The 11,307-nt window shown below is 38.2% G+C and overlaps 2 protein-coding genes across 2 annotated transcripts; both read left to right on the forward strand.

Moving 5' to 3' along the window:
- Window positions 1-248: 248 nt before the first annotated feature.
- Window positions 249-4,414, forward strand: crk (v-crk avian sarcoma virus CT10 oncogene homolog). The gene is made up of 3 exons (XM_048160195.1): window positions 249-824; window positions 1,350-1,924; window positions 2,155-4,414. Exons 1-3 carry the CDS (start codon window positions 605-607, stop codon window positions 2,290-2,292), a joined length of 933 nt encoding a protein of 310 aa, XP_048016152.1. The 5' UTR covers window positions 249-604; the 3' UTR covers window positions 2,293-4,414.
- A 1,160-nt stretch (window positions 4,415-5,574) lies between these two features.
- ywhae1 (tyrosine 3-monooxygenase/tryptophan 5-monooxygenase activation protein, epsilon polypeptide 1) lies at window positions 5,575-11,264 on the forward strand. The gene is given in 7 exon segments (XM_048160196.1): window positions 5,575-5,817; window positions 7,825-7,967; window positions 7,970-8,023; window positions 8,107-8,213; window positions 8,333-8,539; window positions 8,784-8,920; window positions 10,135-11,264. Coding segments are annotated over 7 exon segments (765 nt in total). The 5' UTR covers window positions 5,575-5,753; the 3' UTR covers window positions 10,188-11,264.
- Window positions 11,265-11,307: the final 43 nt, after the last annotated feature.

Raw genomic sequence — 11,307 nt, forward strand, 5'->3', positions numbered from 1 at the left:
CAGAATAATGGACATCATGGATCAATGTGTCCATCTATGCATCTGACTGTTGCAAGCATCACATTTTCTCCAGCAGAGGAAAACAACCTAAATTCTATTCAGTATCAGAAGTGAATATGCACGTCCCTGGTGTCATGTGGACAGGACGCAGACATTACTAAGCAAAATAACGAGCGCTATGGCCTCATTTTTAATATTGACCGCATCAATATGGCTACTTATAGGCTCCACCTGAATTGACTGGGTTATTGCATCACTTCCGGGAAATAAGGTCAAAAATTGTTTCCCTTGTCCGCCATTTGAAATATTTGAACTTCCTTGTGACAACTTCCAATGTACGTTTTGGTTTACACTAAACAATTATCAGAGGATCTGGGCGAATAGTCATAGTTTTGCGTCTCATGCACGTTGGGATTCCGACGTCGGCTGTTTTCTTACCCGATTGGAACAAAAAAGCGTAGAAAAGTGTGCGAATGCTGCGCGTATTCGAAACGTGTTCAACAACGGAACGCGGTAAAGTTTTTGCATGAGTTGAACGCTGCTTGCGGATAAGGAGAGGCGAAGGGAAGGCCTGTGAAGCCTGGGCTTTTTTCTTGCGCTAGTCATGGCCGGAAATTTTGATTCGGAAGACCGAGGGAGCTGGTATTGGGGGAGATTAAGCCGGCAAGAGGCGGTTTCGCTGCTCCAAGGGCAGAGGCATGGAGTGTTCCTGGTGCGGGACTCGATCACTATTCCCGGGGACTACGTGCTGTCTGTGTCGGAGAACTCCAAAGTCTCTCATTACATAATAAACAGCATCAGCAGCAATCGCCAGTCCGGACCAGGTAAGCGGTGCATCTGAAAATACAGCAAACTACGGGACGAATAAATACTGCTTTAGCAAAACCCTTAGCAGCCCGATTAGAAACTTGTGTACTTCTATACTACGAATAGTTGGCACGCAATTTTTTGCGTCATTCTAGTATTACGTAGTAATTTAGTGTGCTCTTTAAGGTGTTCACACAAACAGAAATCAGTAATTTTTCAGTATAAACCGTATTTTTGGTTCAGTCATTCAGATAATTTAGACGTTTTACGATATGTAATTGTGAATCATTTTTGTGTATATTTTTGAGAAAAAACGTTTGTACTAGATGCTCAATAATCAGCAATGCTGAATTTATAAACTATTATGCAGCTTTTCCCCAGATTTGAGCCAAATAATGTGTGGTATTTTCGAAAACAGACATGTTTACACAACAATAGTATTTATTACTTCCACTTTTTACCAAGACTAGCTTCACAGATGAAGGTTAAGCAGATCTTTATCATCCATCCATCATATATGCTCTCTTGCTGTCATCCCGCAGGACTCGCGCCTCCTCGGTTCCGTATTGGAGATCAGGAATTTGATGCCTTACCTGCCCTGTTGGAGTTCTATAAGATCCACTACCTGGATACCACCACTCTCATTGAGCCCATCAGCAAAGCCAAGCACTCGTCCTTTATCAGCGTCAATGCAGCAGGAGGAGTTCCTCAGAGGCTCGAAGAGGAGTACGTCCGAGCTCTCTTCGACTTTCCTGGCAATGACGACGAGGACCTTCCGTTTCGAAAGGGCGATGTTCTCCGAGTGCTGGAGAAGCCGGAGGAGCAGTGGTGGAATGCTCAGAATTCAGAAGGCCGTGTTGGCATGATCCCTGTGCCCTACGTGGAGAAGTACCGGCCGGCCTCACCAACATCAGGGGCCCCTGGGGGATCTGTCGGAGGATCCGGTGCTCACGGCAACTCTGACGGCCACAGTTCTCAGTCTCCTCCTCTGCTTGGTGAACCGGGCCAGTATGCCCAGCCCACGTCCTTACCCAATCTACAGAATGGTCCGGTTTATGCCAGGGCGATTCAGAAGAGAGTTCCCAATGCCTATGACAAGACTGCTCTTGCTTTGGAGGTAACACGTGTATTTATTTATTTTTATTTACAACATTTGTATTGAACAGACACAGATTAATTATTTTGTATGTTAAAAAACATGCATTTATATAAAATTTTGTGTAATCTTTTTTTTGTTTGTTTTGGCGCCTCCCAGTGGAACTGCAATTCTCTGTTTAAGTCTGTTTTGTACATTAGCAAAGTAATTCCTCCATTTCTAACACTTCATCTTTTATCTTGTGTTGTTAGGTTGGCGACATGGTGAAGGTGACCAAGATCAATGTAAACGGGCAGTGGGAGGGTGAGTGCAAGGGAAAGCATGGCCATTTTCCCTTTACCCACGTCCGCTTGCTGGACCAGCACAATCCAGAGGACGAACTGAGCTGAGAGAGCAGACTGTCTTCCCTAGCAGCCCTTAGATGTACACTCATTCACACACATACACACACTCCGGCTCCTCACACATCCTCACTACTGCCCTTAACCTGTCCGCCTCATCATTACCTTGTGCCATTGTGTCTCATGCCAATGTACACAGTACCTGCAACAATTCCCTTGTTAGATTTTATGCAATAATTGAAGATATTTACCAAGTAAACACTAAATTCCACACATAACACCATACACTACAGAGAGAGGAGCATTAGTGTGTGGCTTCTTGTGGACTGAGAAAAAAGGAAGAAGCCTGCTTGGACTTAAAACATGAGCGGTTTGGTGTCTTAACAAGGGACTGTTCCTTTGCTTCTTTGAGTGCGGTAGCATACACTACTTAGTGTCCTAGAACACAGCAGCTTTCACACTACAAATCATCTACTACATGAAAATATTCAGAAATGCAGATCAAACATGCTTTGAATAGTTTTTAGTCTTTTTGATGGGCTTGTCAGTCACTACTGGCTTAGCGCCGGTCAGACGTGTCATGGGGCGGTACACTATATAAAAGATGGAGTAGCCCGAACCCTCACGGCATTTCGTTTTATTTATGCACAACATTTCTAATGTATACAAAATGGGCCATGCATCATTATTCACTACCGCTAAGTAACTTTGTTTTACTACATTTTCATTATATATTATCAGGAAACGCTACTTGCTCCTTTGACCATTATTGCTGTACTTGGAAGTATTACACTAAATGCGGTTTTGTTGAATGTGTAACGGTAATTTCTAATGCTAGACTCAATACGTCAACATAAGATACACTAAATAGACTTTTGTTGTTGTTTTTAAATAAAAATCCAACATTGACTTTTCCACTCGAATTAACTAATGTGTTTTTGCCAGAACTTCCCTTGCAAAGGTTGAAAATACAATTAGTGGTTCTTGTAGTGCCTCTCTTGTATGGTGTGGCCCAAAACTGCTTTAAAATTATAGATATAGATATTTCTAAAACAACCCAGTTATCTTTACAATAACGTAGTAGGATTGTATGAAGTGTCACATTAATGTGCAAAGCCTAACCTGATGCCTCAAATGTGTTTTGCTCAATTGATTTTGCACATACGAGTAGTCTTTATCTACTATTGGTTTATCTGCCTATTGACTCTTTTCCTAAACATCCGCCTCCATCATGCCTGTATTGTCTGTCTCAATGCAGAAATGTAGTGTGTTTTTTGTTCTTTAATGCCCAAGTAAGACATTGTTTTCCTAATTGCCTGCCTTAATCGCAGATTGTCAATGACCAAATCAGCATTGTCTTTAGCCAAATTTGTTAAATGCAAAATGTGGGGAAAATGTTTTGTTCAACCTTGCAGAAATGTTTCTTTTAACCTACTTCCATTACTATTGACCGTATGAGAGAATAGAAATCGAATGTCTGTGGACAAATGTATAAATTATAACACTAACAGACAGGCTACCAGAACAACACTATCAAATGTTAATACTTTTACCCTTTACCTTTATTTGTTGTTACTTTTAAAAAGAAAAGTTGACTAACTTTGTTCGGTAACAATGACAATCACCTGGAAGCTCTTCAGTTATGTCATCTAAATGTTAGAAAGCTTTGTCGTGTATGTGTGTAGGTTAGCTGTATGTTGTCAGGATGTTACAGCAAGCCGGCCATGTTATGTAATTGTCGCTTAAGTCGTAATTATGAAGGACTTTGATGTTCATGATCTGTCTTATTAACTGTCTGTTTCAGTCACAAATGACCTTGATGAAATTAGATCACTAAAATCAGCCACAATGCAAAGCTGGAGTCTTGTAAGTCTGAACTCTCACCTGTGTCCTGTGAGAATGATTTCACCTCAAAAAGCATCACTTTCCTTTATGACTGAGTTGAATGAGTAATCGCCACAGTCGTGTCTGTACATTTTAATTGTACCCAAAGTATTATGTTTAGAACCTAAATATCAACACAGTAATTTTGTGAAATTAATCTTGTGTTATCCTTTATGTGCATCCAAGTCTGTCAGAACAGTGTTTTAAGTCACACACAAAAATCCTACGTTTTTGTTACAGTTTTATTCATGTACATGAAATAAAGTTGACCCCTATAGTAATGCTACTCAAACCTTTTACTTTGCCTCTGTCCATAATATCATTGTGTATTTTATTACTCCGTTATTAGGATCAACGTGACGAGAAGTGTTTGTTTCATTATCCTATCATAGTATAAGTCATTGTTTTTATTTTATGACCAGCTTTATCAATATCTCGAGTTATTAAATCTGATGAACCAAGCTGGTTGAAAATTGTGATGTTGTTTCAGATAGTAATGGTATGGTACTTTGATATATAGTGTGATAGATGATTACCATATTAAGACTTCAGATGCAAAAGCCTCTAAGTGCCATCTGAAATTTTCTTCTAAAATTAGCATTTTTATCAAGCTTGTTTGGTTATGTTCAGTTGTTACACTTTAATGGCAATGAAAAGGACCTATTAATTGCCATTAAAGTGAAATTACTGAACCTAAACATACAAGCTTGATAAAAATGCTCATTTTAGAAGAAAATTTCAGACGGCACTTCTGAAGTCTTCATATGTATCATGTACAATGGTATTTCATAGTGGCACATTTGTACTCTATCGTTAGTGATCTACACTGAAACAGCACACTATAATTTATTTTATATGGAGTGATTGATAGAAATATACTTGTAAAGCAAATGCAATGCTATTTAAAGTTATATGAATACATTTATTTTGAATATGTTCAATTGATAAAACATTTACTCAGCCTCATGCAGTTCTAAACATGTATGACTGACTTTTTGTTTTGAAGAGTGTCCAAACAATATTGGTTACCATTGACTTCTATTTTATGGACTACTAAACAAACAGACATTTCTTAAAATGTCTTATTGTATGCTGACAGTAAATGAAAATATTTTTACTTTTTGAGTGAACTACCCCTTTAAGTTGTCATTTCCATTTTAAGCTTTTATTTTAAATGGTATTGCATCTGGGTCTCCAGACTTTTCTAATATATTTCTAACAATTGCACACCATAGAACGACATGAGGGTGAGTAAATGATGACAATGTTCATTTTGGGGTGAACTTTTCCTTCAGATTCAAGTGTTTCTGTTGACATTTTATAGAATAACATTGCCCCTAAATGTGCCAGTTTTAATATTCAATGTTTGGTGACACAAAAAGTGCAGAAAAACACATAGCATTCATTCTCTATTCAAATAAAGAGGGTTAAAAATCCAGCATTCGTAAGGGGAGAGGGAGTGTGTGGAGCTGCACTGTGTGAAAGTTCCCGGATGAAGGTGTAACGCCATCTTTACTCCACCATTCAATCCGCAGCTGTTGCTCGCACAGGGGCCTGCCGGTGAACTCACACTCCTCCTTTACTCCCAATCTCTCACAAAACACGCTCGCCGCGCGCTGTCCGCCATGGGTGACCGGGAGGATTTGGTGTACCAAGCCAAGCTCGCCGAGCAGGCGGAGAGATATGATGGTAAGAGACATTGAGAAGTAACGGGAACGTTGTTTTTACAAAGCGAGTGCTCAGGCAGACTAACTGACGGTCGGGTTAGCTGGTTTAATTCGCGATTACACAAAGCGAATACCTTGTAAATGGCAAACCGATCTCCGTTTACCCTTTAAATACGTTGATACTTCTATTTGTGCTGTCCGTTAATTCTGTCGATGCGATATTGGGGTAACTACAGAATGGCTTATGAAGATGGAGACGTTTATTGAGGAGACAAAATGGCGGAGAGTTAGTGGGTGAGGCAAGCTGTTGCTAGCCATGGCGGAGGGGGTGGCTGCAGTCTTCCAGCCTCATGTGGGCGAAGAACGGTTCAAATATTAGTTAACAGCTGTCTTAATCGACCCAATTAATCACGATAAGGAGTTATTTCGGTACCAGGGCCGCCCTTTTCTGCGTTTACCCCCGCAGCACATTACGAGAGACCGTGGCTGTGTCTCAAAACCTTTTGAGCTACCTACTTGGATAGCATTTTTGCGTATTATGGGCACGTTGAGATGTGATACCCAAAAATGCTGTCTAGGCAGGTACCTTAGTGGGTTTTGAGACGCAGCCGTTGTACAGCAAATCAAAGCAATTAATGCTTTGTAAGCTTGGATGCAGTAGCTTTGCAGTGAGATTTCATTTCAGACTGTAGAGAAGAGGCTCACTGACTTGTGGTATTCGTGATTTTAACGATATACTAAACCAACAGCTATAACTGTGCTTTGTTGGTAATTTATTGTCTAGTTTAGTCACCCATTAACCTATATTAGGTATCTAGGGTTTTCACTGAACACTTAAAAGTATGCTGCAAGTGCGTAGAATTGTGGTTAGTTAACAAAGGGTATGCACAGTGTTTTATGACTGAATACTGAACACAAGGTGAATGTAAATCCAAATAGAGTTGTTGTTAATGTTTATAATATTTTCTTCGCCTAATACACACACCATAGAAGAGCTGCACAATTCTGGATAATGTAAATTGAGAATCACATTTTTTTTTTTTTCCTCAAATAGATATCATGGTTCTCCCACGATTCTGAAAAGACAACTAAACAACATAACATGTAAATTTACTAAAGGTTCTAAAAAAAGTTAATTATTGCAGTCTATTTAAAAAATATATTTAATTGACTAATTAGAATGCGAGTGAATGATTCAATGACTCCTTCATAAATACTTCGCTTATTTCATAACTGGATAAATAAGCGTTTTTGAACGAATCTCTTGAATGAATGATTTAGTGCCATACATTAAGTCACTTGTCACCACCTACTGTTTTAACGATATAATTGAAGCGATATTTATTTGAAACCTCGTTACTTTCAAAAGGAAGATTTACTCTATTTTGATCGCTACTGCAGACATCAGTGTTTGTATCTGAACTATAAACTTTTATCCCAGTACTTCTGTGATAATTTGAATTATTCTAACAGAAATAATGATACTGTGTGGTTGAAAAGACTGTTTGTGAAGCTGTTCCATATCTATACATGACAAGTGCTTTCTCTGGGTCAGCGGCAGCTCCAACGCAGATTTGGATGTTCCACTGTGATCGTAGTTGTGAAAGGTTTAAAAGACAGGCAAATTATTGTCAATAAGGAATAAGATCACATGGGTGTTTGAATTGAGATTGCTTTCTTTTAACGATTATTGAGGTCAACAGTGGCTGCCCGCTTTATCAGCGGCCTTTGTTCTAAAAGTATTTTCATAGAAATATTAAATTCTTTGTTGATTTAAAAACCATGAACCAAATCTACCAGCTACGGATGAATCGCAGCATTGTGAACTTTGATTTGAAGCAAAAAATGGGACAAAAAGACGAAGATACAACACTGTGTATGTAACTGCTTTAATGAGGGACATTCCTTTAAAAGAGCAAGAGAGAGACAATATGTTTTAACTTTATTGCATAATATATTAAAGTAGTTCCTGGCTGTGATTTAATTCCAGTAAGCAAAATGTCTATCACATTCATTTTCAATTTTCCAGAAATGGTCGACTCCATGAAGAAAGTGGCTGGGATGGATGTTGAGCTAACAGTTGAAGAGAGAAACCTGCTCTCCGTGGCCTACAAGAACGTTATTGGGGCGAGAAGAGCGTCCTGGAGGATAATCAGTAGTATCGAGCAGAAAGAGAGAATAAGGGTGGAGAGGACAAATTGAAAATGATTCGGGAATATAGGCAAACGGTAAGACGTGCGCTAACTAGCGTTCATTAACATCACTAGAATCGTGCCTTTTATGCTTTTAATCATTACATTATCTTGTCCAGGTTGAAACAGAGTTGAAATCAATCTGCAATGACATCCTCGATGTATTGGACAAGCACCTAATCCCAGCTGCAAATTCAGGAGAGTCCAAGGTCTTCTACTACAAAATGTATGAAAGCCACAAGGTTTTCCTAAGTGAATCTAAGGTTGAATCGTATGTGACATAATGAGGTCACGGCTTTATTTATACATGTTTTAAACAGACCTTTTCTCCCTTTGATGCCTCAGGAAGGGCGATTACCACAGGTATCTCGCTGAGTTTGCTACAGGAAACGACAGGAAGGAGGCTGCAGAAAACAGTTTGGTTGCTTACAAAGCTGCTAGTGATATTGCAATGACAGACCTTCAGCCTACACACCCTATTCGTTTGGGTCTGGCTCTTAACTTCTCCGTATTCTACTATGAAATCCTCAACTCTCCCGACCGTGCATGCAGGTTCGTTTTCTTTGTGTTTTGGGGTTTTTTCAATGCTTATATCGATTTGAAATCTTGTACAGCAGACAATAAATGGTTTGCGAATGTGTATCAGTCATATTCCTATATTACATTTGTATGAATATGGTGCCGTCTAGAGATTTTAAATAATGTGTTTGGCTACTTATCTGACAAAATTTTTTTTTTTTTTGCAATGTATTCCTGTTCTTATTAATAATTTGTGTATTCGGTTTGTTGATCTTAGGTTGGCAAAGGCAGCATTTGACGATGCTATTGCTGAACTGGACACATTGAGTGAAGAAAGTTACAAGGACTCGACACTCATCATGCAGTTGTTACGTGATAACCTGACACTATGGACTTCAGATATGCAGGGAGATGGTAAGACGCATCATCTTTTTTTACAGTTTCAGATGCTAAGCTTGACAAACATGTCTTTGAAACACATTGGTACATGAAGGTGACATCCTCAAAAGCTCCTCCACAAACCAAAGCTATTTTTAGAGCGATTGTTTCAGAGTGTCCCGATTTAGGACTTGTGAGGCATCTCTAATAGAAGTTAAAATAGAGGGGTCTGGCTGCTTTGAAAGTAAAATTGTGCAAGCAAGGAACGATTTTTTTTTTTTTTTCTCAGTATACTGTAATGCTACTGTTTCCTTTTTTTGACAAGATTTTTTATATGTAATCTAGTGCATCCAAGATATTCATTCCTACCCCAGAAATGAGACAGAAGGCTGTATTTATTTTTGAATAGCTTTTTAAAAAGAATATAGTGACCTAGTGCACATCACTGCATTCCTGTGCAAAACCAGCAGTATAATCTTTCTCTACTACATTTCATGTCATCTTGTAATGTGTCCAAGCTCATGCCGTCCAACTTAACCCATCTTGCCTTTTTTCATCCCCACTATTTAGATTCCTAAAGGAAAATGTTAATTGCCCACAAACTTAATTTGTAAGTGAGGCCACTTTTTCCAGCACTTGCCTTTTTGTCCACAAATTGCATCACTCACCCGTCTGTAAGCTTTGTGTTGCGATCTTTGTAGCCACCAGAGTGCTATATGTGCAGCATGTCTGAAACAAACGTTTCTGCATGATCACTGCCAGATCCTCTTTGTCCAATTGGAATGGCTGTGTTGTACCAATATATTAGAATTAAAAAAAATTCTGGTATGTTTTCGTAAGAAATGTACAGAACAGGTGTCTAAGGGTATTATCCTTTGGTTTGGGAACTGAATTACGTGTGACAATTAAATGACCATATGAGATAACACTGCATTCAAATTAGACTTAAGCCAATTTGATTTTTTTTTTTGATTTTTTTTTTGAGCTTGAAAATGACACGTTCTATTTTCGTAACATGATAGATACATTTTATTTCTCACAGCATGTATTCAGTCCTTTTACTATTGATTATTTCTTTTAATTTTTTGCTTTTAATAGCATTTTATTTGGCAAACTCCTAATGCACAGATTTTGCAAGGGTTGCAACTTGATGATAATGTGCGAAAATGCACAACGCATCGCGTGGATTTCTTTAAGGGACACAATTGTGGCACAATGCAATAACAGTGGCTTTGTTTCTCTGTGCACAGGTGAGGAACAGAATAAAGAGGCGCTGCAAGATGTGGAGGATGAAAACCAATGAGACAACACAGCCAATATGAGACTCCACCCCACTCCCCCTCCCCTTCCCCAGACCCCACTCACAAAGGGAGCCACCAAGCCCAACCTTATGAGTGGCACTCAACAGCTTGATGCCTCCAGTTTTCTCTCCCTTTGTTTGATTTTTAATATTATTCTGTTTTATTAGCCCTTAAATTGAAATAAAATATACCACTCATGAAACAAACTTCAAATATGATTTTTGAATGGTCAGAACTTAAGATTTCTTGGAGTTTTTTTTTTTTTTTTTTTTTTTTTTTTTTGTCTTCCTGGTACATTTTTCCTTTTTTTTTTTTTTTTTTTTTTTTTTTTTTTTTTTTTTTTTTTTTTTTTTTTTTATGTTCATTTGCTTTATTTCTCAACATTTTTATCAGTTGCTGGATATATTTTGAGTTTTTCTTAATGTAATTACAGAAATTAACTTTTATTACTATTACTGATATGTCTACTATTAGTGGTTTGAGCTGTAATATTTCTGTGTTAGTGCAATTATACGATGCAGTTAAAGAAAACAATTAAACCTTTAAAAAAGGGCAAGTCTAAACAAAGTGCTCTTTTTGTTAATTTAGTTTTTCAGAGAAAGTCGAAGCAAATTTCTTGATATCCATGTGGAGCAAAATGCTTAACATCACCAAGTAGTAGTTATGTAGTAACATTTACCAGTGGTCTGGACTGTAATTTGTGCTAAAATACTGTATTGCTCACATAGGCTGATGATGGTGGGTGGATGGCTGCAGCTCTATAAAACTGAAGGAGCCTTGTTGCTTTTAGAACTAAGACAAATGCAGGTCTCCATTTGGCTGTCTCAAAAAGAAAAAAAAGCACTAATAAAGTTGATTTTAAGCCTGCATGAGTACATGAAATAGTCTATTTTTCCTCTTCCCCCCCTGAATCTACATAATGCATATAATTTCTTCTGTACTTTATGTTAACTTGAAACTAGTTTGTACTACTGGATATCTGACTGGAACCACAGACCTAGAATCTGTATTACAACCAAACAGCATGGAATTAACTATTAACTTAAATAAAACTGCCTCAAGTAAAATATTTAACCACCTCTTTTGCACTCAAAATGTTTTCCTTTCTCTTTACATTTTATG

This window comes from Megalobrama amblycephala, linkage group LG16 (genome assembly GCF_018812025.1).
Source record: "Megalobrama amblycephala isolate DHTTF-2021 linkage group LG16, ASM1881202v1, whole genome shotgun sequence".
In the NCBI taxonomy this organism is placed as follows: domain Eukaryota; kingdom Metazoa; phylum Chordata; class Actinopteri; order Cypriniformes; family Xenocyprididae; genus Megalobrama; species Megalobrama amblycephala.